The 22,776-nt window shown below is 31.8% G+C and overlaps 1 protein-coding gene and 1 long non-coding RNA gene across 4 annotated transcripts in view; one reads left to right on the forward strand and one right to left on the reverse strand.

Moving 5' to 3' along the window:
- Nucleotides 1-363: 363 nt before the first annotated feature.
- Nucleotides 364-22,776, forward strand: part of LOC124372838 (modular serine protease-like) — a 56,535-nt gene continuing 34,122 nt past the window's right edge. For 2 of the 3 annotated variants that reach the window (XM_046831245.1, XM_046831251.1), the window contains exons 1-5: nucleotides 364-508; nucleotides 6,433-6,520; nucleotides 12,227-12,346; nucleotides 17,017-17,142; nucleotides 18,593-18,709. In XM_046831245.1, the coding sequence (XP_046687201.1) occupies nucleotides 463-508; nucleotides 6,433-6,520; nucleotides 12,227-12,346; nucleotides 17,017-17,142; nucleotides 18,593-18,709 (497 nt within the window). In that variant the 5' untranslated portion in view covers nucleotides 364-462. Of the gene's footprint in view, nucleotides 509-6,432; nucleotides 6,521-12,226; nucleotides 12,347-16,384; nucleotides 16,405-17,016; nucleotides 17,143-18,592; nucleotides 18,710-22,776 lie in introns of those variants that run through there. The other variant, XM_046831260.1, reaches the window with a different exon arrangement.
- LOC124372855 overlaps nucleotides 12,268-22,776 on the reverse strand; it is a 51,596-nt gene continuing 41,087 nt past the window's right edge. The window contains exon 4 of the long non-coding RNA XR_006923372.1: nucleotides 12,268-12,388. This is a non-coding gene — a long non-coding RNA (uncharacterized LOC124372855). The remainder of the gene's footprint in view (nucleotides 12,389-22,776) is intronic.

The raw sequence follows: 22,776 nt of genomic DNA on the forward strand, positions 1-22,776 counted from the left end.
AACTGGTTTTTAGTAAACATTCTACTTTGTCCACTTCCATGAGTTTTATAAGCACACTAACAATTACTTAAATACCACTCAGTAATATTCTTGAAGTTACCTACCAGTCTCTATATATATTCCCCATAAAGAAGATGAGGTATCGATAGACTTGTACGAAAAGGGTTTGGGTTATAAATAACATATACGCCACATTATCATATGAGGCTCCGGATCAGCTCTATTTGGCCCAAACATATTATAATATGGAGGAGCTAGTTCCTTGGAAATCCGTGAATGATAAGGCGCGGATAAGATTCAAGGTCAGCGCCGCTCCACGATCATCAATGTGAGAGAAGTAAACTCAGTCGTCATAATCTCGTGTTTTCCTGGTCGGCAATATCGGGCCGTCCCGACCCGGCAGAATGACCCCGGCCCACTGCCAGTCGGTCGCCAGCTGCTGACGAGACTCGAGCTGCAGTCATGTTCGCGAGTTTATCTATCTACATTATCGTTCTTTTCGCCTTAGGTAAGCCAATTTCTACCCATGTTTGCCAATGTGCGTTTAGTTTTAGTGCGTGGCTGTGATATTGTGTTTTTTTGTGTGTGGTAAAACCGGTTTCCCAATTAGTGTCGTAATGTTTTCTTTTCAAGTGTTGTTCCTTGAGTTTGGTTATCATTGTTTCTATTTTAACTGATTAGATATGCTAATGTTAAGTGTGATGTTGTTTTGCCCGTTATGTTATCATATACAGTAATTTAATTAAAAGACATATTGACTAAAATTATTCAACGAAATCTTGAATTGAGAAATTGGTGTACCGTATAGACATTGTTGGCTCAGACAGATGTATATCCGGCCGTCTGCCTTCGTTAGTGACCCTCTGGCTTCCCCTAGTATTAAATTCAACTGCAGAGATTATAAATGGTAAGCTAAGTACTGTATAATGTCTAGGAAAGGTAATAAATATTGAACGGAAACCGTGTTTAGGGTGTAGTAGACCGTGATTAGTGGTACTCTAATCCAACTATGTGGATGGAGTTCAGAGATTGATTGAGGATGGTTTTATGACGTTGAGGACTTTTCAGACACGAGCGTCATCTGACCTTAGCTAACCACAAGAACTCCTTCCCATAAAGGAAATGGCCCATAAAGCCATTACGTGGTAGGGAAGAGTTTGTTTTTGATGTCGCAAACTGGTTTTCAAAGGTGTATATAGGGAGGGGGAGATGTGGGGGATCAACCCTCTCCCCGACATCCCGTTTTACACCATGTAAATTCAGTCAGATAAAACTAAACCAGTTCAAAATTTATAAGTTTATGTCAAAACACACGTAGAAGCGTATTCTCGGATTTTTTTTCATTGATTTATTCTTACTAGTATTACGCACCCGGAATTCCTCCCTCCCCCGAGATAAGTTTATTGTATTCGTTTTCAACCAGGATCGGATAATCCGTGGTCGGGTTTCTCATGAAACTGTATTTCCTTATATGACATAGTTTACTGACACAGATATACCACTGACAATCTATATATATATAAAAATGAAACTGTTCGTGTGTAACAGCATCACTCACACAAACGGCTGGACGGATTCGCCTAATTTTTTTTTTTAATTTGTTCGTCTTGATCTGTAGAAGGTTATAGGATACTTTTTTATCCCTTTCCCGAATCAGGATTCCGCCCCACTGGTTACAGAAATACCCGTAAGAAATGCATTGCAGCAAACATATGTTATTAAGTGAAAGAGTCTTTTCAAATTTTTAATCAGCTGTTTCTTTGTAAACATATATAATGCGACAAAAATATATTTATATATAAATTTCTTTACACTTATAGTTTTAAAGCATAGAGTAAGCTTAAGAGAAACGACAAATTTTGTTTAAACTGTTTCTGCAATCATAATATATAAAAATGAATGTTTGTGTGTTTGTCATTTATAGACTCAGAAACTATTGGACCGATCACTATGAAAATTTGTATTTTTCTATGTAGAAGGTTCATACGCAATGCCCATTGATGTAACTAACCACCAGGCTGTACTGCAAGATATAAAAGTTATCAAAGCGCCTGCACATTATAAACTGCAATTATAACACAGTAGTTACGTATATTAAAATATCCAAACACTATTTGAAGGCAAAGAAATATACGGGCAAAGCTTAAGAGACGCGTGCGAAGCCGCGGGAAACAGCTAGTTAGTAATATAAGGCTTTGTTATACTCTTATTACAACCGTATGTAATTTATATTTACCTTACCATACGTAGACAGTATTAGTAATAAAATCACTTTTTTTGTCAGTATCTCAATTTGGCAATTAGTTGGTGGATATGGAAGGGTGAAACAATTACTTTTTAAACTTCTTAAGTTTTTTTTTACAACAATTAGGTTATGAGATCAATAAAAACACAATTTTGATATTTCCCCCAACTCCTTTTTAGTTCATACTTGGCAGTTCAAAGAAATTGAAATAAATTTAGTTTTATAAATTAAATACCAGTAATGACGTAACCAGAGTAAGTTAACCCTTTGAGTGCCAACGTCCGATTTTACCGTACGTTCGGGAAAAATTCACTAAAAATTGTAACCTTTAATATTTTTAAATAATATCATATTGAAATGTTTGTGAAGAATCGCTCTATTAAAAATAAATTGTTATAGTACACTTCCGAATCAAACTTTAAATTATGAAACTCACATATAAACATTTTTGGTTGCCATAGTTACCAGAAAACAATGTGACAATAGTTTCTTAAAAGTTGTTTAACTTACTCATTATTGAAGATAATAATATAAATTTTTCAAGATTTACAGACAACTGCATACAATTTCCAGTGATATGGACTAAGAAAAGGATATGATTTTTTTGGTCATAATAATTTGGTTGAAAAATGAAATTAAAATATTTTTGAATTTTTTTAGGTAAGTCCATTTTTGGTATTCCTAAATTTAGTGTTATGGTAACTTTGTTATTTTATCTTAATTAAACAGAGTTTTCAGAGAAAAATAAAAAAAGAATCATGTTGATAGCTTATTAAATAATCAAACTGTGAATTTTTTACTAAAACCTTGCAAAATGCCTGAAAAAGGGCTGGCACTTTTAGGTACACACCCACTCGAAAAATACCTGGCACTTTTCAGTATACCCACTCAAAAAATACTTGGCACTCAAAGGGTTAATTGTAACATATTAATTCCGTGGGTACTGTAAATTGTGCGGTAGCGGTGGACTGAATTTCATTTTTCAGGGCACTAATAGGTTTTTATTGAGCTCCACTAAAATAGTTTTATAATTTTGAAATTCGATAAAAATAAATCATGTTAGTTTTCTTTTCTTTAAAGTTCTATATATGTGTGTGTGTGTGTGTGTGTGTGTGTGTGTGTGTGTGTGTGTGTGTGTGTGTGTGTGTGTGTGTGTGCGTGTGTGCGTGTGTGTGCGTGTGTGCGTGTGTGCGTGCGTGCGTGCGTGCGTGTGTGCGTGTGCGTGTGTGTGTGTATAATATAGTGACTAGTATCGCCAAGGCCTTCAGCTGATTTAAAATGGTAGCTACAGCCGATACCAGGTGTTGTGTAGTGTTTTCCATTTACATTTGGTTACTTAATTTGTACCATTCTCGTAACAATTATCGAGGTAAGAGGAATTATATTGTTGACAGGAAGACACTAGTTATAACTACAATCTTCGTTTCTCTTAGTTTTATTTAACACTAAATATGATAAATATAATATGTATAAGAAAATCCTTTAAAATGATAGGCCTAACTTCCGACAACATCTAACGTTTAGATATTTGAAAAACTGTTTGGTTTTATAGCCGTGAGAGAATGAAGCAAAATGTTCTACAAGTACTTTATAAAATTGCGCATCTAATGCAGTGGCCTCACTTCCGGGAAGTTTATCTTTCACCAGTTTCTAACTGGGACGTATCTACCAAAATGTATTTCGCAGAGAATGAATGAGTTGGACAGTTCAAATCGTAAATTATGTATAATATTAAAAATAAGCCAAAGTAGAAAACATAAAGAAATTTAATATATGTTAATATATTGTTAGAATTTTAATCGATGTAGTGGTATCGAACTGAAAACTCATAATAAAATCGGAGTTTCGAGGGAGAAGGATCGGGGATTGGTCCCCCATCTCCCACCCTTGGATACGCCCCTGATTACTAATGATATAAAACCTATTATAGCAGGGCCATTAGTGACTGACTGTGTTGTGCACGGATGAGATTAAAGACCTTCTACAAATTTTATGTAACTTAATTATAATTAACGAAATTATCTAGAATTTTTAAATGCGCTTTTCTTGATTCTTTTTTAAACATTGATACCAAATTATAAGCGATATATTTGTAGAGTAGGCCAAAATCCTTTTTATTTCGGCCACTATATTCGATCCCCCAATTTGAAAGTAAAGTAATATTTTCTAATTTAAACTTGTTGCGACACGTGAGTTTGGACTGTACTACGCCGAACACGTTGCTAAAAAGCGTGTAGAAATGTGCGTATTGCAAGTACTTTATGACATAATTTCTGTAATGTATTTGCTATAATTTTTAAAATTAAAAACATCTCTTGGGTAAGTTTGTTAGGCGGCCACATTCAATACGAGTTGTTAATAAAGAGGACGGCTGTTCACATTTGCGCAAATCGTTTATCTCGCCTATTGCGAAACAAACGCACATAAAAATAAAACGTAGCGTATCGTATTTCTGAACTTTTGAAAACTGTCGAGCAACTAAAATAAACACGCCGTTCGATAAAAAATGTATCCTCTTTTTAATGTGTCTAATACCAAAATATAAGTTTAAGAATGGAAAAAAGAAAACTAATTCACTTTGCGATGAACACACCAAAGTAAAAGTTAACAAGTTTGTTTGGTCTACAAGATTTACTGCTTAAACTTATATTTTAGTATTTGACACCTGAAGAAGGTTAAAGATTTTTGTCCTCGAAAAGTCATGTTTCTTTTATTGTAACACTGAATGGTGTAAAATGTCTGTAATTTTTTTCTCCCTTTAAATTAACCATCGTCAATAGTTAAAAAGAATTCGAACAACTTTTTTAACTACACATTTTTCTAAATTCCTTTAGGTTCAAGAATTGGTACGGCCGTTAAAATTGTTGTAATGAAATTATTGTATTTAAGCTATTGTGCAACGTAGAAGATTTACAGCGGAAAACTATTTTTAAATTAGCAAGTAATTTACAAAATCTTTTACTTACACGTATTTTGATCTCTCGTAAGGTTTTTAACTTAGCGGCCGTACAATGTTTTAACACGAATACATCACAGCTATACTGCGTAGATGTAATAGCTGAACCTTTCATTTACAGGCATTATTTTTTATTGCAACTACACCTCGTGGGTTGTATTCTATATTCTCTGAATGCTCTTAATATAATTTTTAGTATGAAGGATGCAAGATTGATTTTGGAAAACATTTTCGCAGTTATTATTTTACAGTATAGATTTCATAATTAAAAAACCTAAAGTTGTTAATTTTTATGTAGATTATAAACAAATTAATTTATCCATATAAACAAAATAAAGTGTTTAAAAACCAATAATTTTCTTGGGACCAATTTTGTGCTTGTAATTATTTAAATCTTGCAAATATTTAAAGATAGAAAACATCCCTTCAACTTGTTGGCTGGTGCTTATTATTTACAAGTGTAAAGGTTGATTTTATTTGTGTAAAGCTAAGAAATTACCTATGAAAACTTTTAATTTGGTATTTATAACCTTCTTGCTACCCTTCTATCCTGACCCCCAACAAAATTATCTCAGCGGAGATCGATTTCTTTTACAGGAGAAATTTCGTTAATGATTCCAAGAAAACCTAGATTGTGTGCTTATTTATACAATACAAATAAGGCTTCTTCCCTCAATATTTAAGAGTTTCTTTAAGAAAACTATTTTAATATACGATTTATTTACAAACAATTAACTTACAACTGACCATGTATTTTAGTAAAACCATCCTAAGTGAAAAATGGAATTACATTTTTAAAAGTCAGCTTTATTAGAGATATTTCAATTTTTCCAGTACAAATATTTTCCTTGCATTAGGTTTGGTCTCAGAATTGTGGAAACGACTTATTTTAAAACATAAGTATTAAATATGGTATTTTTTACGCACATGTAATTATGTTTAGTCTTTTGTGTATTATAATGTGTTACTCGATAAAACATGCATCCATTTTAGTTGTCCTTGAGAAATGCAATACAACTACACTATAATATTCACAGTCGGTTGGACCTGTACATCTCGTACCTTTAAGACGAATATCCTTCAACACTTCGCGATTGGAGGTTATTGCTTTGTCTAATACCAGAACAGTTCTGCCAGTAAAAACTGTTTAGGTATAATAAATTTTAAAAGATAAATAATAGTATAACTTGAATTGCACAATTATTCTTTAATCGCTTTGTATGTTTTTCAGCTTTCCTAAATCCTTTCTTGGCTGCAGGCTCTAACACAACTAGTCATCCTTTATATCATAGGTTTCGTCGTCAGTCTTCATGTTCACAGTAAGTACATGATACAAGATTCTAAGTCCCTTCAGTAAGAACTTGAGCTGTTTGAATAGTTCAATAAATAGTTAAAAGGTTAACCTGGTGTATTTAAAAAAACAACAATAAAAATCCTGCTGCATTATATACGCACTTCTATATGTGAACAGTGAAATTTAGGAGTCCAGTACAAAATACATGGCTTGGCGCATTGCCGCCTCGCTGCAGAGCTAGTTCCATTTGCTCACACAGCAATGCCATATGCTAGACGTAATTCCCGACTAACTAATTTTTCCTGTTGATAGCCTATGACATGATCAAATCTGTAATTTACGAAAATTTTCCATCTGTTCTCCCTTGTGTTTTTCATATGTGTATGTTAAAGGAGAACCCAGCCTTTAAACCAACTGAATCTGTTAGGTTCTGTTTTAATTACAAATCTTAACAGATTGCTGGTACCGTCTCGATAAATATTTCTTCTTGAAGACCAAGACCAAAACTACTCCAATTCAACAATCCAAGCCATTTTACCGAGGTTAATAACTAGGACCAGGCAACAATACGCTGACCCCCCCCCCCCCAACAATAGTTCTTAGCTCTAGCATACGTGGTGTATCCATTTCTTTCTTCTGGATATTATTAGAGCGTCTGCTGTATTATGTCAGACTCGGAAGAATCAAATAGGAAATATTACTAAATTGAGCAATAGGCTACTAACCAAAATGATCTTTATACTTTATATGATGTAGCATTAAAAAATGCCTAAAGCGTCAAACCTTATACAATAGCAGAAGAATTGATTCTTCCTCCTGCTATTGATATGGTTTCATGGGTCATAAGTCTCCAAGAAGATTTAAAGTTAAAACACATTTTCCCACTGTCAAATAACTCTGTATCAAGAAGAATTTACGATATGGCTGATAACGTTAAGGATCAATTAACAAAAAAACTAAACAAATGTGAGTGTTTTTCAATACAAATTGACGAATCGATTGACGTAGGCAGTTGTTCTCAAATCTTGTGTTTCGTCCGATATGAAACGGGTGGAGCAATCGAAGGGAACTTTCTATTTTGCAAATCACTCCCTTATCACTCATCAGGAGAAAGCATGTATGATCTGTTCATCAACGATACTGAGCCCTTTAAAATCGATTGGGGAAAATGTGTTTCCGTATGCAATGATGGTGCTGCTGCTCTCACTGGTAAATACAGTGACTGATTATAGGATTGCAGACCATCATGCCTAATGCTTAAATGGGTACACTATTTTTACATGGACAAGCTCTAGCATCAAAACAAAATCCCATTGAACTTCGGTAATTTATGAAAGATGCAGTGGAAATTGTAAATTTTGTTACAGCTTGTCCATTGCAAAAACCACTTGTTCTGCTCAATATGAAGAGAAGAACTTTTGAGATAAAACTCTTTTGCTTCACACAGAAGTACGTTGGATTTCTCGAGTAAATGTATTCAGCCGACAGTTTGAATTAAGATCATAAATGTTGGTCTTCCTTCGGGATGCTAATCCCCAGCTTGCAGAACATTTTACTGATGAAGAATAGTTAATCTAACTTGCGTATTTGGCGGATAGTACGTCCCCATATAAACGTTTTTAACATGACATTGCAAGGCTCAGATAAAACAATTATATTTGCACAGGGAAAGATTTAAAAAAATATCACTTTGGATTTATGGGTAAAGGAAACAAATATTGAAAACTTTCCTTTGGGGCTTGAATTTATACAATTTTTTACTGGTGTACAAGGCAATTCGCTTCCTTTGACATGTTTTTGCTGCTCATGTCTAATCACCTGAAAGCTGTTAAAATCATTTTTTGTTGTTGCTATATTCCAAATAACACATACTGCTGTGTACTTCTAGTTCACAATGGATTTTATATCCATTAAATTCGAAGATGGTGGAGAATCAGATTTCAGTGTTTTGCTTCATGACAAACTGATAGAGTTGTCAACGGCCAAAATACTGTTGTAGAGAGCGATTATGTGGACAGATTTTGACTAGGTAAAAAAATCGAGTATCCGGATTTGGTGTCTCAAGATTTAAAATTACTGATTTAAAACATCATATTTATGTGAATCTGGTGTTTAAACTGATAACGCTTAAATCCAAAAGAAGAGACAGATTATTATGTCTCATGTATTATGAGTCATATATTATGTCTTTATGAAAGAAAACGATTTAATTATGTGCTTAAGACATATTCAACCAGACATAGTTAAGGCTACACAAGCACAGGTTCACATTAAAAGTAAGCTATCCAACTTTTTGTGAACAAGCCGATCTTGAGTCATGTGCACATAGCCACGACACCCGCTTGTACTTACATAAGTAGAGACTAGCATTTGTTGCGTGCCCAGTGCTTATATCTCCTATTTAAAGGTTTATCGATTAATTTATTGAAATATTTAGTGTAATCAATACAAAATAACAAACGACAAACCGACACAGTTAGATTCATATAATCTTACGATATATAGGCCTGATTGTTATAGATACAAACGTAACATTTTTCCACGACCCTCAGCTTGAGAACTCCTGCATAGCTCATATTCGGGATAGGAGTCAGGTAATGTTTACTGATAAAATACAATACTGATAGAGAAAGTTTGAGAAAACAAGTATCTTGTGAGCACAGTAAATTGAGACAGTATTGGTTATCGAAGAAGCATAGAAGCCTTCTCTGTTTCAAAATAACAAGTCTAAACAATGATGCACCTATAGTTTGGCATTTCGAGATGACAGTCACGCGTGAAAGCTACCTGGCTTCAGGCTAAGCCGGAGGGGCTATTTATAATTAAGATCAATTTGCTGTTTGATAACAATCCCGATAAAATAAGTTATTTCCGAAACTAAGGTATAAATAAAATAAAATAATGGGAGACGATTTCCAATTGATATTACATTACACCCAACTAACCTACAAATAATATATATTTGTTAATGCTCAAGACTAAGGCTTCATTATTTTGGAATCTTCGTACTTGTGCATTACGAATAGTTCACATTCGACATCCCTTATATAACCTGGGTCTGTATTCCACTTATACACACTAATACATGTAGATTCCCCAGACAAACAATATTTAAGATAGAACTTGCAACACTGTTTATTTTAGCTCTTTACTGTTGATCACTCATTCTTCCTGTACAATATTTTGTTATACAAATGGAAAGTCTCGGACGTAATTATGGCGCTTAGTGTCGATCTTGTACGGAGTTTATGGAGATGCGAATACTAATTTATTGTTATTTGCTGGAGTTTAGTTGTGCTGCACGAGAATCGAGTAGCCTACTGTCGGGAAGCCCCGGTTTGGCTGCGGCAAGAGATAAATACAGGAAATAACGAAAAAGGATTCCAATCGAATTATTCTACAGATTTTTAAAGTAAAAAAATTTCAAAATTCGTAAAAGTTATTACCTGCAAATTTTCAGTATCAGATTTTAAATTTTAAAATTAAAAGTTATGTACAATAATTTTGTTGTTATAAATAAAATATTTTTCTGCTTCTATACATTAAATCCAATATTTGTCTTGTTTACAAAACAATTAAAAAAAATAAAATCAAAGAAAAACAGAAAAGTTAATTTTGTCACTGAGGTGCTGCCATCCATCGGATGCATTTCGTAGCATTTTCCGATATGTTTAGCTTTAAACTTAAAATTTCTTTTACCTTTCTTGCAATTATTTCTGTTTATATAATCAACGTTAATGTTAGAAAACTAATTCCTTTTTTCTTGATCGGATACAAATAATTTGTATGCCATTATAATCGATAAAATTTTGTTTTAGTTTCACCATAAGACAAAGAGAAAAATTATTTGATACAATGTTGTGTTTATTTTTATATTAATTTAATTTCTAGTTAGGATGTAAAATCAAATTTTGATCAAGATAGTCAGAATTTGTATAAATATTAGCGAAATTCTATTAACAAATTCTGTTTATCTTGATCAAAATTTGATTTTACATCCTTTTATATATATATAAACAGTGGTATTTTAACGTAAATTCTTCCGTCTGTAATAAAAGGCATAGGAATTCATTTTTTATGACTTTGTAGTCTAGGATTATACAAGTTAGAGTTATCAGAGCAGCGAAAACAAAGGGAGCACATTAATGGAATTCTAACCTTAAAGATACGCTTGCACAAGCCAGGAGCGCCAAACATGTCACAGTTGAGAGTAACTTATCAGTTATTTGTTGCTACTGGCTAGTGCAAGCGTATTTTGAAAGTGGTCGCTTATGCGTTCACTGATTTCGTTGAAAGAAGTACTGTTGGAATTGTAATGAAATTGATTAAATATTTAGTGTCTAGTACATTTGTTATAACTAGACTGGGTAGCCTATGTTTGTTATTTCACTTTAAAAATTTTCATCGGATGCCATTTGTTTAATATTATAGAAAATAACAATTCATTTTTGAACAGTTTTCTTTTATCTATTCAAACATGTGCAAAATTTGGTCTCTTTAGCTTAACTAGTATATATTCAAAGAAGTGTATAGTTCCACAAGGTCTTTGTATAAGAAAGACAAAAAGACTTCTGAAATATTCCTTTAATATTTCGACGAATTGTTGTTGTCAAGAAGATACAAAATAAACACAATAAATTTCAGTTTCAGCTGTACATTTTCAAATACATATTAAACCTAATTTAATAATTTACTCTTATTTTTAAATGTTATAATTCCGAATCATAAAAATTATATATGAAACTGAATGTATTAAAAATGTTATAAAAGGCAGAATATGTTGGTAGATACAAGTCCATATTTTTTATGAAGCAGATAGATGAATGCATTCAACCTAAATATGTTTAGTCTTGTATAATGTCTGCAACATCGAACACAAGCATTATACAGAAGATTTATCTTTTTAGTCCAAATGGCAATTTGTATTTTAGCACCAACTTGTGTGCTTGTTCTAAATGGTCCAGTTGAATTTTGGAGGAATCTTTTGGTACCTTACAAATCCCTTTTAAAGAAAATCCTTGATTAAATCATTGTTATTGGCCAAAAGATGTTGAGAAACTAATTTATCATATTGACGATTGGAAGAAGACCGATGGTTAATCATCCTTTTGAGTAAGGGAGAGTTTGTGTTGGTTCATTGCCGCTTCGTCACATTTTGGACAACGGTATCGGTATATTGACAGGCTCAACACGCTCGAGAAGCCATTCCGTCTCAGGCTTTGAACACAAGAGGCCTAAATATAGTTTTAGCAGCGAACATACAAGTCCACATTTAGCTTTCGTATTGTTATGTAGTTCTGATTCTCACTGAGCCTATCTATCTTTATGGTCAGCAACAATTGTTTTCGCTAGAAGGGAAACAAATTTTTCCAGGCTTCGGATTAATACTAGTCTCAAAGGTTCACCATAATTGTTTTTAGTTTTTGAGTTAAGTTTGTTCTAAAGAAACTTAGCAGATTGTGAGTGACCAGATCCATTCATAGTGTAATCACCGCATGAAAGCCATTCTCCTTGTACAAAATATTGGTATCCTTGCATGCCTTTCATTTAAAATGAGACATCTTACAAAATTGTACGTTGCGTTTCTTGTACACAGCTCTTTCAAATCATCCAAAAGTAGCGCTGCCTTTAGTGTTAATATCCAAACCCAACCTATTTTTAAGTGTTTGTGAGGATCTTTAAGAATTGACTATTTATCATAACAACTTTTTTAGATGTTTAATGTTTTCAGGTTACAGTACAGATGTGCGAACGGTGACTGTATACCATCATACAGTGTGTGTGATGGATCCAAAGAGTGTTCGGATGGTTCAGACGAGACCAGAGCTGCTTGTACAGCCACAAAAATCCGGTAAGCGGAGTACATGTTTATTCTTCTTTCTTCTGAGTTCACCTTAACAGAAATCGTAAAAATTAAAATTAATGACTTTGTGATTAATACGTATTACAAATTAAAACATGGTACTAATTTATTGTATATAAAGACTTTATGAAATGTTTAAGGCACATGATGAGTTTAATTAAAATTTAGAAGCATTCTGTTTGTAATAAAATTCTGTATACAACGATTATATTGTATTATGTGTAGTTATTGCCCCGGCAACAATATATTATTAGTACACGAGCATGTGATTTTCCTGTGTTATAAACCTTAAAGTGTGATGAAACTACCAAGAGCCTTTTAAGTATACTGTTCATTCAAAACTTATTAGCAATAATCATTTGTGGGTGGAAAGAGGCGATAAGTAGGTTTCAAGAAGAATTCTTCATTTACAATCTTGTTATCGATTCCGTATTGTAACATATCTGAAAACTACAAGAAAAAAATTGGGAAAGATAGGACGATTGAAGGAATTTTGTCTTATTTTGTCTCTCTCATCAATATGCAAAGGAACAGATCATGTCACACTAACGAGTACAAAATAAAGTTTATTTGGAATCACAGATCCTCAAATAAGTAATTGCAGTATGTGAATATGAAAATGGATTTGAATTCATTGGTAATGCCCACTTTGGATTAAATTAACAATTAATTAAACCTTCTTATCTCCGTCAAATTTAAAAATAAATAACCATGATGTGTTGCTAAAAGTTTATGTTTTGGAAATCATTTCATCATGAGACACAGGATAAAATATGATCCGCCGAATGCTTCTTCATTCCTGTAGTTAAAATCAGATAACACGTATTACACAAAAACACTCATCACAAGAACGTGTTAAAAATATTGTAGGCCTACATATACACAGTACACCAGTCAAGAGGTTACGTAATCATGTCTTCAAACTGCTCTAGCAAAATGAGTGTTTTTTTTGTTTGTTTGAAGCCATTCGGCAGATCATACTGTGTTTGATAATAGAATGATTTCTGAAACACGTAACTTTTGACAACACCTCACGGTTTTTTGACGGAGGCACCTAATTAATTATGAAAATGGAAATACAAAAGTTGTTTTCCATAAAAAAACTTATGAGGAGGGAAAGTTCGGAAAAGACTGAATAAAAAACCGAACTTTCCCAAGAAAATTACTTGGGACTTTACTTTTTGAATCCAATAAAATTGATAACAATTAGACATGTAATTAATGAGTTATTGGATCTAGATGTAATTCAGCCTAGCCCAAGTGAATATATTCTAGTCCAGCAATTTTGGTACTAAAGGAAGTTGGTAAGGAGAAACTTGTGGTAAATTATAATAAAACTAAATGACAGGATGGAAAATGTAACTTATCCTATTGGGGACTTACACAGTTTGTACTAACATTTGTATGATTTTCAGTGTTTAGTGTTATAGACTTGTCAAAAAGCTATAACCAAATTAATATTTCTGAACGGTCACAACATTTAACATTTTCAGTGCCTTTTGGAAGCTACAAATTTAAAAGACTACTTTTGGGCTAGCTGTTGGTGCTGTCAGCATAGTTAGACTAAGTTTTAGGACATTTGTTATTAAAGTGCGCTCCAAAGTACCTTGATGACATTATTTCTTACTCAAAAGACTTAGAGGAACATATTCACATCTACGTGAAGTGTTAAAATGTCTTAGGAATCACAATTTAACTAACAATGTGGAAAAAATAAAATTTTGTTACCGTGAAATAAAATTTTAAGGCCATATTGTAAATAAAAAATTAATTAAAGATAGATGATTTTGCAAACTCACTTTTGAAAATAGTTCTTCGGAACAAAGATTCGTAATGTAGCATTGATACATTTTATTTATAAATTTAATAAATAAATAATTATGGGGGAAAGATTACACAAAAATAGTGTAGACTATAAGTATTACTGTTAATGCATAGGTAAATTAAAAATCTAATTTCTTCAGAAAGGATCCTTGAAACTAGGTAATGGTATAGAAACACAGCGGTTTATCTGAAAGTCTACTATGATATCTGATTACAGTAGGGTAAAACAGTTGACAATTAATTTTTTCAGACATATGATTGGGTTGTTGTAGACCAATCACAAGCTTTTCTAATATGGGTTAGGGAAGCTGTGCTACTTAAGGCTATAATTTGAGAATCCTGTGGCATTTTCAGTCTTTGGCATATTATTTAGTTCTGTTTCTTTTAGTGTCCAAAAACTGTTCTACATAATTATGATTTTGTATAAGTATAAATTGTATATTCTAATTACAATATTGGTAGGGGAAATTATTGTCAACTAATTTGGTTTCCTTTTTACAGGGAATACTGTATTTCTTTTAATACATTTGGATTGCTTAAAATTGCAAAATTAACTAATTTTTAACAAAACATTGAACAATATAACAAGTCAAGAAAGATTTTGTTCAAGTAAAGTTTTAAATTTAAATATTATTCAAAGGTAATCTGCAATAGAAATTTAAGATTGAACAGTAAGAATAAATTAATACTTCAAGGATTGAAGTAAATAATTTTGGAAGGAATATAGTATAATTACAATTTTAAATTTGAGTTGGTGCCAACTTTAACAGGAATTTTTCACATGGCACGAAGAAGTTTAAAACAGAGTACTAATTTAAATTTTATTTAGTTATGCTTCTAAGAGAGAATTAAACCCAGCAGGGATCACTTCTGGTTGGTTTATACCTTCTAGTTGAACCTACCACTGGGTAAAGCAAAAACCTAAGTGTCACTTAAATCTGGGCAACCTTATGGATGTCCAGGAGCAGCATATCACTAACCAAAAATGTCGAGATTCTGGGGTACAAGGGTAATTCGATAGGTCTAGTCTCTGCGGGAGATGGCTGTTGGAGTTGGTGGGATTTCCTAACCTCAGAGGTTCTTGCTAGCCTCAACAGGGTGTGACACCCCCTGCCTACTTTGACTGGAAAGGCTGGTTCAGAGCTGGCCTCCCCTTCTTCCGGGGAGACATGACTTTGAGATGTAGTGCCCTAATTCTTCCTCATGGATCTCGATAGGAGGCGGCCCCTACTCCCTAACCTTACCCATCCTGAAAATCCTGTCACTCCGGAAGCAGCGCAAAGGTTCTTACAGGACTAAGTGCAATTTTTGAACTTCTTGTCCTAAGAGAACAAAAATAAAAAAAGGCTTTTGATAGTTTTCCATTTAATATTCTACAAAATAAACTAAAATTCTATGGTATTGAATATAGCTGTTTAATAATGAAACAGTCATATCTATCCATTAGGAGTAAATTTTCTTCAGTCAAAATTAATTTTCAACTATAAACCTGTCGAGACATGTGTGCCTCAAGGCTCCATTCAGAAATCTTTCTTTTTCTCAGTATACATAAATGATTTACCTCAAAATGTAGTCACCTCAAATGACGACCTTACGTTAGCCTGGAAGAATTACTACTAAAAACTGGTAGTGAAGGCAAATAACAAATATTATAAAATGAATTGCTATTATATGTAAATTGCTATTCAATATTTGGTCCATGAAAAAGGAATAAATTGTTTGTTGATGTGAAAGAGAGCGTCAGGAAGCATAGATTTCTTCAATGCAGCTTTTAAAATTGGGTTTTGAATTATATTAAATGATTGTTCTGGAGTTTTTGAAAGCTCTTTTCTCTCAATCAATAATACCGAAGGATGATACAGATATCACGTAGGTGAAAAAAGTTATTTTTATCTTTTTCTCCTTCATAACATCACATAGTTGCATAAATATAGCTTGTAATTTTACATTTCAAATAATTTATTTGTTCATTCCATTACCAGAGATTATTGAATATTACCGCTAAATATTAATAAGAAGCAACATTCCCTATGCAGTACTCTCACTAGCACGATTTCCATGAACATTTATAATTTATTACACATTTACTTTTTACACTCGATCAGGTGCCTTGCTTCAATGTGTTTGATTGATTTAAGGCATTTTTTTAGGGCTTCCAGTTCCCCCTCCACTCACTGATCATCCTACTGCCAAAGACACTAATCCTGTAGAATTGTTAAAGAGTAAGTGTCCAAAATAGCCCTGTACCTAAAATTGAACAACATACATTTTCTTCACTTACATTTATCATTCCAATACGATTAGGGGAGTAACTTTTAGCAATTAAAAGTATAACATAGAGAAATGTTGAGTTAGATAGAGTGCTATAGATAAAATATTGATTGATGTGCATTCATTATATTGCTGTTTGAGCTTTCTTGAGTAAATTAATATGGAAACCAATATACAATGATTAAAAAAAATGTTTAAACCATTATAAAATAATTTTAAATTGTCGTTAATGGTTTGCCAAGATTTTTTATGTAAACGTAGAATTTGTATTTACAAAAAAAATACTTGTAGAGAGTAAGTATTGGTTATTATGTTTTGAGATTGCATACAAATAAAAATCTTATATCATTAATATTAATCACTCTAAAATGTTTTCAAATATTTCATGTTTGTTTATAAAATTATTTCAACATAAATAAAAACTTCCCATTTTCAATTACTCTGTAGAGTGATGGAGAGAGAGTTTGTGGTGTTATTCCACATACATTATATCCTCTCTAATTATGATATCCATTCTGTATGATCTAAAACATTCATTAGTAATAGTTATTCTTTGTGTTTAGATGCCCTATGTTGGCATTTGAATGCGCATATGGAGCCTGTATCGATAGAGAGCAAAAATGTGATGGCAAAGAAGACTGCGCTGATGGCTCAGATGAAATATGTACCCAACCGTCCACAAGTTGTCCGTAAGTATGACGTGTATAATCTGAATTAACAAATTAATTGTACAAGAGAGAGGTAAAATTTGATGGCGAAATATACTGTCATAATGGCTCCAATCTGTGTGTATAACCATAATATGCCAATATAGATCGTCCATAAGTGTGTTAGATGTACAAAGTGTGCAGAGTTAAGAAAGTGAAATAAAATGATATGGCAAACCAGAATAGAATAGTTTTTTTATTGAATAAGCCAAAGGCATTACAATTGTCAATACAATTTAAAATAACATGTTAATATTAAATTCTTTGAAAATTGATTTGAAATTATTGACATTTTCTTTATGCTTTGGCAAGTTAAAAAGTTTTCTCCACGGTTTTATAAGTGATGACTTTTTAACTTTGCCCCAAGCCGTTGCAATCCAATAAAAAAGCATCTTTGATTGTTTTTTTTCAGTGACTGCAACACTCATCCCATTGTGTAGTCGTGAAATAAGCGTTTGAAGAAGTATACGTCTGTAGTTTTTTTCATGGTCCCAAGAACTGGTTAATTTAGGTGCTCTTGGTGAATTTTTTATGAAATTCTATTATCTTTGCTTGTAGAATTATGCTGGTTATAGGGTTCACCAAACTCCGTATTTGAGAGAACCATATAAACAAGACTTCTGATGTCAGCTAATATTCACCTTTCTTCATTGTTTATCACAATAAACCACTACCCCCACTCACACTTTTATTAAAAAATTTCTTGCTTGTTGGTTCCGTCTCCAATCACCAACAGTCACTTCACCAACTGTGAAGCCAACATTTTAATTGTCTAGCTATTGTCTGAATGTTTTAATGCTTTAAAACATGCCTTTGTCATTTCCACTCATGCTGTAACATTAACACTGTACACTTTCCACAGCCAAAAAGACGGGTTGACTGCAGTAAAAAAAATATCAAACGAAATGAACATGTCCAAATAACTTTTGCGACTGACAGCAGTAGAATCGTCTGTGGCATTCCAGAAATATGGCAACGTTGCAGTGTCCACTCAGTGAAAGTTCATTCCTATAGACTACGCTCAGACAAGCCTTTAAACAAACTTTGGGTGACCTATCTTAAATCTGCAACTGTTATGTCACCAAGAGGACGCATATTCTAAGAATTCACTACTTGAACAAGCAATAGCTGTAATACACGCACCACAGATTGATATAGCCGCTAGTCCCACACATTATCTTATTATTGTACTGCTACTGCTTGGTCTATCAAAAAACATTTTTTATCTTCGAAGGCTTCGGTTAATCAGGAGAATAACTGTACTTTAAAATGTAATCAGTGATATGAAATAACTTTGTAAAAAATAAATTCAGTGATCCAAATGTAGATTAAGTGGGTAATTTTAAACTATAAACAGTAGTTAAAAACTATATATATTGCCATTATAAAACCTTTTGTTCTTCTAAGAAAAATGTTATGATATATTTTTCAGTGAAAGAACATTTCAATGCTCAAATGGAGAATGTATCAACCAATACTCAATATGTGATGGTGTGATAGACTGTACTGACAGATCTGACGAAACAAGAAACTTATGTAAAAACCTAAAGTAAGTAATATTTCTACTTAATATTTTCTTATAGAGGTAATTATGTTATTTATCAGAGTTATGATAATCACTAAATATTTCCACTTTGACTTGCTGAGTATTTTAACAACTTCATCTTCAGTGTTTGAATAAATGATTCACAATACAAATAATTGAATACAATATGATGTATCTGGTTGTAAATAACATAACATTTTTTATTGTAAACCTAAGAAAAATATTTTATAGATATTCTATACTGCTTAGGTATGAAATATATGGGAACAAATTTGTATTTCCATATTCCTCTATGCTTAATAAAATTGTTAGGATGTGTTGTAAGTATAATTGAAAACTGTTAAAAGCTACAAAACAAGTATGAAAACCAGAGGTTTGTGAATTCATTAATTTTGTTAGTTGATACCATGTATTTACATGTAAATTAACAATCCCGTACATTTTTGTGATAGTATAATGACAGATTATCAAGTTGGTATATGCTAATTTTTTTATCTCATCAAATCTATAGTCAGATAGTTTTAATTACCAAATAAATAGTTTAAGATCTTGATATTACTTATAAGGTATAACTGACTTAAGTAAATCAGAAATCCAACCAAGAAGAATTTCGATGCAACATTTTGTAATTAGTTTATCTGCATGTCTGTTCCTATTTTTTAAATGATTTAATGTTTACTATTTGTGAAGATAGACAGGAGAACGTTTTAAAACTATTTATTAAATCACAGTGGCATTGAAATTTCAAAATTAAATTGTCATTAAATAAAGTAATCTTGATCCAATATTCAACAATTTTAGATTTAATCACCACTTGGTTACAGGACCACTTGTCTTCACAAGAAAGATCATTAAACAGGTTTAAAAATAAAATTCAATACTTTTTACTAAAAAAAATAAAAATCGAACTAAAATTAACTTTCTTATAAAACTCAAATCAAATAAAACCTTTATAAATATAATTCAATATAAATCAACTTTCTCTTATAGCGTAACTAAATAAATAAAATTTAATTTATAATTGAATTGAAACCTTTTTCATGCTTTGTACATGAAAAATGCTTTTTCATTTCAGTTGGCACAGATTCATAGTTAAAACTGTTAGCCTTGAAATCTGTATGTGTTAATTTACTCTTAAAGCTGATTATTAAATTTCTATTTGCAAACAACCTTTAAATAATATTCAAATTTAAAACCTTACTCTAAGAAAATCTTGATTGTACTGGTTATATTGTGCAATCCTGCATTTATAATTCAGTTAAACTTCTAATTTCAGTTATTCAATTCTATTTAAATAATACAATATACTCTGTAAAAATAAAACCTAGTTATAGTTGACAATATCTTCTATGAAAATTGTAATTAGAATATAAAATTTCTACTTAAGCAAAATGTAGAATGGTTTTCGGTCACTCAAAATTTAAACACAAATAATATGCCAAAGACTGAAAATCTGTAGGATTCACGAATCATAGTCTTAAGTACCGCCCCTTTCCTGACCTACATTACCACATAACCGAAGCATCTGACTGGTCTCCGACCACCCAATGATAAGGCTGAAGAAATTAATTGTCAACTGTTTTACCACCTTGTAATCAGTAATCGTTGTCGACTTCTAGATGAACCGCTGTTTTTCTATACCATTATCTACCTTCACGGATCCCTTATTTAGAAATTAATTTTTAATTTACCTATGTATTAACAATTCTACTTATAATGTGGAGTATTTTTTTGTATATACTTTCTCCCATAACCATTTACAATTAAATTTATACAAAAATATGTAGCAAACGCTACATTACTCCTCCCTTTTGTTCCAAAGGACACTTGTCAAGAGGTAGGTAACAGAACCATCTATTTTTAATATTTACTTAACATCCATTAGCACAGAAACATTTTTGTTAACCTGTACTTAATGGAAAAGACATTTTTTATATACTTCCATATTATATTTATTAAAAAAGCGCTTTCGCCGGTTAAGGCATCATCAGTTTGACATTGTTTACAGAAAAAAAACATATGTGTAAAATAGAATAAACATGTGATAAAATAGAATAAAATTTAAAACTAACTGTAAAGACCAAAAACTAATAAATTATAAAAGAATTATGTAGAAAAATATGGTTTGCAATTAATAATTTTGGAATGGATTTCTTTTTTCACTATGGTATAAAAATATCACTGAAATTTACGGAAGGTTAGGAAATACAATTATCTTTTAAAACTGTCATACACGCACTTTAAATTTTATTTCTTTTAGTCCAGGAAGATTCTTTAAACACTACACTAGATGATTCAAAATTTATATGATGATTTTCCTTTACTGCATGTTCAACTAATTTAGATTTTTCAATGTTTTCTTTTTTATAATTATAAATATGTTCTTTTACCCTAATTTCCACAGATCTTGATGTTTGGCCGATATACGTCTTGTTGCAACCACAGTCAATTTTATATATCACATTCTTGGTTTCTTGATGTTTGTTTTTCGGTTTTAATTTTGTTAAGTAGCTTCTTATATTATTTTGGGACTTAAAAACAGTGCGGATGTTAAATTTATAATTTATCCTACGAATTTTTTCTGATGTTCCTTTTACATAAGGAATAGTTACGGTAGTGAGATAATTAGGATTGTCTTTTTTGGTAATTTGCTTGCAACTTTTGTTTTTAGCCTTAGCTCGTTCAATAATTGACGGAGGGTAGTTGTTTTTAATCAAAAGTTCTGTAGTATAATTTTCTCCTAAAATTTTATCTTTGTTATCAGTTACCAAATTATTAATCTTCTGGAACAAACTTTGTACTAATCCAGTTTTTACATGTTGAGGATGATTTGAATTATAATTAAGGTACTGTCCACTGAAAGTCTTCTTGTAAAATAATGTTGTTTTAATTGTGTTTTTGTTATCAAAATATCAAGAAATGGAATTTCACTGTTAACCTCATTTTCAATAGTAAATTTTATCGATGGTCTAATTGAATTGATGTGTTTTAAAAATTCGTCTTGGATGTTAATTTTATTTTCCCATACACAAAAGACATCATCAACATACCGTAACCAAATTTTGGGTTTAATACTCCAATTTTCAAAAGCAATGTCTTCAAAGTGGTCCATAAATATGTTGCTAATTATTGGGCTGAGAACACCACCCATAGGTAAACCGGATACTTGATTGTAAAATCTATCTTTTAACTGAAAATAGTTGTGGCTAACACATACAGTAAGAAGTTCCATTACACAGTTAATAGATAACTCTTCAATCAGAGAAACATTGCATTATTATTCAAACATTAAATTAAAACTATTTCCCTGTGCCCCACATTCTTCTTCATGTTTTCATCATTTCCATTCTATATAATTTACTTTAATTTTAATTCTTTCCTGCAAGAGAAAAACAATAATACCAAATACTCAGGGCATGGTCTATATGTTGATAACAATGAATTCATTTACAGGTTTTCTTTTTATTTAAATTTTAAGATGAATTTCAAGCAGTCAACCATGGCAACCAGGATGTATTGTTTGAGTGACAAACTCTTGGGTAGCAGTTCAAAAATATTGATGTATAATTTTTGCATCGGTCGTTTCAGAATATATCAAATTAATATTTTGTCCATAACTTTTCATACATAGTGGTAAAATTAACTCATGTTTTTCAAAATAAAAGATATGTCACTCCTGGTCATATTTCGGATAAAAAATTTGAAATCCTTATCATCAGCCATTTTACATTGCACCTGATTATTTATAATGGCCTGAAATGACTACTTCAAATGTCTATAATTCCTTGTGAAGTGACCCAATTTTTTTCTTTTTCTGTCTACTTAGGAAGGGTACCTTGAAGGATTTTGACTGTTACATAAAAATGTACTCAACCCAAAATCAATTGCACCACCTTAAACTCTTGTATTAACAATGTTATTAACTTTAATAGGAACTTATATAGCATCATTCTTGGACACCACTGTTTTTCACATCATGTACTACTTTTGTTTTATTTGTATTCTCTAATGAATTATTCAGGAAATCAAAATAAATCTGGTGACAAACACGTTAGGTAACAAAAAAAAGA

The sequence above is a fragment of the Homalodisca vitripennis genome, chromosome 1 (assembly GCF_021130785.1).
Source record: "Homalodisca vitripennis isolate AUS2020 chromosome 1, UT_GWSS_2.1, whole genome shotgun sequence".
Taxonomy (NCBI): Eukaryota; Metazoa; Arthropoda; class Insecta; order Hemiptera; family Cicadellidae; genus Homalodisca; species Homalodisca vitripennis.